Raw genomic sequence first — 5509 nt, forward strand, 5'->3', positions numbered from 1 at the left:
ATTGTACAGGTCTACAGAGATTAAACGTTTCACCTATCTGGTTTTGAGTCAGTGTAGCCACTTCCGTATCTGAGAGATCTTCTAAGATTAGGGCTGTTGTTTGAATGACTGATGTCACGCGTGTCACGAACAGTAGGCTTGCATATGTTATACCTCCACAATACCTGGAGCTTTGTGGCAACTCGTGATAAGAAACATGCCGCGTCTCCAAGGCCTTGTCTAAATATGCGCAAGTCATAGTAACGCAGACTGAAAAAAAGATGCCTCTCAAGAATAAATAGGGATATAAAATATTATACATTAAAATGAGAATTTGTCCTGTGCAGCCTACATAAGTACTCCTTTACCTTTTGGGGTTGTTTTTGGCTTTATACTGATAAAAATAGAACTTTGGCATGCTGGAGATGGCCTGTATTAGACAACACCTGAATTTTAACTTCAGAAAAACAAAGCTACCATTAGTTTGGGAGGTTGATATAGCTTAGATAGAATCCAATTCTCAAACAAAACGATAATCAAAGTTAAATAACTACGATGCCAGAGGTGGGCATTTACCTTTAAATGTGTGTTTTCTAATGTGTACTTTACCCTCTTGCAGGAACATAAATGGGCAGTGAGAAGAGCGCAACTGATCACAGAGCACAGGATGGGTATCTATTTTCTTCTGTTAATTGTAGGGTTTTGCTGGGGGCAGTACAACCCCAATACTGAGCCTGGGAGGACGTCTATTGTGCATCTCTTCGAATGGCGCTGGGCAGATATTGCTCTTGAGTGTGAACGCTACTTATCTCCTTATGGATTTGGAGGAGTTCAGGTGGGTCTGTTTCTGGCAGTAGGTAGTAAAATTGCTACGTAGATGATAATTTGTTTTTGAGATAAAATGTTCAATTCACCAAAGGACGGGTACTGAGAAAGAAAAACAGAAATTGGTAATGGAAGTAGTAATTGCTAACAAATATATTCTTCAGCCATCATCGTGTAAGTGTGAATGTACTTCATTGCTCCAAAGTGCATGTTTTGTGCTTAGTGCTGCTACATTTATATGAATTAGAATTGCATATCACTGGCTAAATATTTTTTTTTACTGCTGTGAAGAGTAACCTACGTTTATCTGCTTGATATTATTTAAATCAAGGGAGGCTCTTAAGAGCTAGATAAACATAAAATGAAACTGTGACTGAAAAAAAGGGCTCCCAAAGGGAATACCAAAGTGCAGAAGGTTTTAAATAAGTAAATACAAAAGGCTCCTGATTGTGTTCACCCAAAGTGGCAAGTAAAGCCTGGTGTCAGATTAAGCCATTAAGAGCCCCTTCTTTACAGGAGCCTGGGGTGAGCAGGCAGAAATGAGCTGAACACAGGCTCTGGTGGAGGTGTGTCCATGTGAACCTGTTCGTCTGCTGTGTCCCTGTGGAGCCAGTAGTGTCAGATGGGTGGGGTGGCATGGCTGGAGAGCAGTCACCTTTTAAACTACTTCAGTTTGTTTGTCAAATTGCTCAGGAAAAAATGGTGGGAGAAATCTGCCTCTCTTGTAGCCCAGGAGTCTAGAAGTTGGCCTGAGTGAGAACTTTCCCATAATTTTAAAGTCATACATCTTTTCTTTGCAACCTTCTTTCCAGGCACACAGGCCTGATGATTGATTTTAAACTGATTCTCAGGCTGGTATATGCTTAGATATCTTTCTAATCCATGCTGTGACAGGGTCTCAGAAGGAAAGTATTTCCAGGCGCAGGCTTGCTGAGCTGGTCAGCAAGGTGCGGCAGCTACGTAAGCTGCAGCGAGGATCTCTGCAAGCAGTGATGGTGCCGGATGGTTATGCCCAGAGACTTGAAGAAAACAGCAAAAGCTTGTTGACTGAAAAGTATCCTAAAAGGAGGAGGTATACCTTATCTGGAAACTGTGGCAAGTCTCGTGTCAAGAACACTTTTATCCAAAACATTACAAAAATGTGAAGTCAGATCAACTTTAAGGGCAGGATGTTACCTCAGTTGTTCTTCAGTCAGTTCCTTTCTGATTCTGGGCTGTCTCTACTGACCTAGTCCTTCAGATTTCAGACCCTTCTTTTGATCTTTGAGGCCTGCATTCCCAAAGATAATGAGGACACTATGTCCGTGGATTTCATTTTTCTAGTATGTTTCTACCTGCTGAAGGTCCAGGCCTGAATCTTTTCTTTCCAGCCCACCACAGTGTAAGCAGAGGATACTGGGGATCTGTGTGGGTTAGGTATTGCAAGCATCTTCCATTAAAGGGACCTGATTTTCTATTTTTATGTTCCTTCTCTAACAATACTGAGCAAGCAAACAAACCGTTATCAGTATCCTGTTATCAAGAGACACCGTCTTATCCGCAGATTTCACCTCCAAATGAAAATGTTATCGTTACTGACCCCTGGCAGCCATGGTGGGAAAGATACCAGCCAGTCAGCTACAAGCTCTGCACGCGATCTGGAAACGAAACTGAATTCAGAGACATGGTGACCAGGTGCAACAATGTTGGAGTAAGTGCTTTGAAAACCTTTTGGTATTAACAACGCAAGGATATAGACAACCAGTAATCTAGAAGGGAAGACATGGTAGCGCTGGAGTAAAGATGTTTTTTTTCTGCCTGTCTGTTGAGGTGCATGTTGTATCACCATTGCTATGTGTTAATAAAAGAGAAATATTTTTAAATAAAATGTTGGGGGAAGCAAGCAAGCAGAAATAGGGGGATAGGCCAGGAGGTAAGAGAGAGAGAATGTTAGTGGTGCTGTGGGAAGCAGCTTTCTCAAATTGAAATGTGAATACTGTTCTCTAGGTACGTATTTATGTGGACGCAGTAATCAACCATATGTGCGGAGCTAGTGCTGGTGCTGGCAACCATGCTACTTGTGGAAACTATTTCAATGCAAAGACTAAAGATTTTCCAGCTGTGCCATATTCTGGCTGGGACTTTAATGATGGTAAATGTAAATCTAGAAGTGGAGACATTGAGAATTATCAAGATATATTTCAGGTAAACCTAGAACTATAAATATATTTTTCATATACATCCATTCCTGGGCTGTTGTTTCTTTGCTCCCCTTTACTGTCAGACATTTTTAAAAAAACAAAACAAAAACCCTCTTGGGAAACCATTCTAACTGATTATGGAGGTTAGATTTACTATCAGGAACACCACTTCTTAAAGGAATAGCTCTACTTGAGCCAGTGACTCAATTTCAGATTTAGGCAATGTGCTTGGTTACATTATAAAGACAGTATTAAAGCTCATAAAAAATCTATTTAGGGATTCTCGTGTGTGATTTTTTGTGTTTAAAAAAATGTGAGAGTTATTATTTGCTTCTGATTGTAATTTGTAAGTTTTCTTCAGTCTCAGTTTCCGAAGAGAGATATTAGGATTTCATGAATAAAATTCGTAATGTTAAAATCTTTAAAATCAATCTTCTCTTAGAGATTTCGTAACAAAGCCTGCCTTCTGTGCAGATAAGAGGAGTCTATCTGTTCCTCTGTGTCAGATTACGAGGTCAGGACTTTTAAACTACCACAGAATGAAAAAATAATTTTATGAAGATGAATACCTATCTTTCTTGAATAATGTCTTATGCCTGTGATCTTTCCTGAATCTGAGTTGAGGGGACAGGGGTTCTGGAGAAATGTCAGAAGGGGAGGCTTTAAATGTCCCTGTATTCTGGAGCAGTTCTAAAGGAGCATCCTTGTAGAAAATTCTTTATTACAGCTTGCAACACAGGCTTATGCTCATTGCTCTCTCCAGGCAGATGTGCATAGCCATGAAATTAAATGCTTCTTTTTGTGTATTCTTTTGATGAATATTGATGCCCATCATTTTGTATTTACAGAAAACAAAGGTGAAAAAGGGACAGAGAGTTTAACGTTTAGTAAGGCTATAATAACTAAGGATTTCTAGAAGATTTAGAAATATAATTTCTAGAAATCTTTCCTGAATCAGAGAAGAAATGAGTGCACTTGAAATACAAATGAATCTGTTCCTTAATACACTGGAGTAAAAATAATTTATCATATTTTTGCTCTATATTTACATTAAAAAGCTGACTATAGATTTAATGGTTTGACTCTGCTATAATCCTTCAGGACCTGCAGCTGTGTAAGCTAGATGAATGCAGACTTCTTTATGCTCTTTCTGTGTAGATTACTTTTTAAGATAACAGTCCAAGGCAAAGATATGCATGGTGAACAATGGCTAATTAAAGTTTTATTTTGGCACTGTAATGTAGGTAACAAAATTCAAAATACATGTAGAACACTACATTTAGCTTATTAGGTGAAAAATATTTAATTTCAGAATTTTTATATAGGTTCGAGACTGCCGCTTGGTTAGCCTTCTTGATCTGGCCCTGGAGAAGGACTATGTACGCTCAAAAGTTGCTGAGTACATGAACCATCTCATTGATATTGGCGTAGCAGGCTTCCGAATTGATGCTGCCAAGCATATGTGGCCTGGGGATGTGAAGGCGATTTTAGACAAGCTGAAAGATCTAAATACCAAATGGTTTTCTGCAGAAACAAAACCTTTCATTTACCAGGAGGTAATCTTTATTTTTTTAAATTGTATTTTACAAATGTATTTCTTGCAGGTACAGTACAGAAGCAATGCTTTTCTTGAGCTGGCCCTGAGCAGCTTTCAGACTCAAGATGTATAGAAATTGTCATCAAGATTTAGTAGCCATAATTTACAAATATCTGATCTGCCCACAAGTCTCATTGACATGCAAAACACCTCAGTTGTTTTGGATCTTCTGGAACTAGGTAACCTGGAGTTTTCACTTAGGATGAAACTTACTGCATGGAAGTTAGTGTAAAAATTCTCTTGTTTTAAAAAAGAGATGATTTCTCTCCCTGAAATTTAAATTCTACATAAAAAATTGCAACAGAAGATAAAAATAGTGACCATGGTCGGAAACTTTGTTTTCCACTGGCATAACCAGTGTTACCTGACATTCTGAATTTGTGTTTTACATTTGAATAACAAATCCTAACAAGACCTAAAGAAACAGGTAATTGTTGGCTTCAGTCAGCGGATGCTAAAGTTGCTAGACAAGTTTTATAAAATCAGCATGTTGCCTGCAAGGTCTAGGGCAAATAACGAAACGTGCTTTAACTGTATATGAAATGACATTGCCCATGTGCTAGAAGCAGAGGCATTGGTGACTACACTAAATAAAAAGTTGAAATGGCCCAAGCCTTGATTATGCAGTAATGATCAGTCAGGGTAAAGATATTTAGGATGGAGATGGAAAAAAATTTCACAAGTAGGCTGAGATAAAATTAAGAAAATAGATTTAAAGACAATTTTGCAAGTAAGCCAAATAATGTATTTAGCTCAAGTAGTGCTTTTTGTTTAAAACAATGTATAGGGCCATGCATTTTACTTTTGTTTTGTAAATAGGAAGGAATGTTCTGTCTGTCCTGTACCAGGTAATTGACTTGGGCGGAGAGCCGATCAAAGGCAGCGAGTACTTTGGAAATGGCCGAGTGACGGAATTCAAATATGGTGC

General features: G+C 38.6%; 1 protein-coding gene across 1 annotated transcript; it reads left to right on the forward strand.

The window, feature by feature from the left end:
* Positions 1-602: 602 nt before the first annotated feature.
* On the forward strand, positions 603-5504 carry LOC104458407 (pancreatic alpha-amylase-like; the record flags this gene model as incomplete). The annotated part of the gene is made up of 5 exons (XM_010086176.1): positions 603-814; positions 2348-2494; positions 2791-2988; positions 4310-4540; positions 5430-5504. Coding segments are annotated over exons 1-5 (819 nt in total), but the record flags the coding sequence as incomplete, so codon positions are not given.
* Positions 5505-5509: the final 5 nt, after the last annotated feature.

The sequence above is a fragment of the Pterocles gutturalis genome, unplaced genomic scaffold, assembly GCF_000699245.1.
Source record: "Pterocles gutturalis isolate BGI_N339 unplaced genomic scaffold, ASM69924v1 Scaffold52795, whole genome shotgun sequence".
NCBI classification, from domain to species: Eukaryota; Metazoa; Chordata; class Aves; order Pterocliformes; family Pteroclidae; genus Pterocles; species Pterocles gutturalis.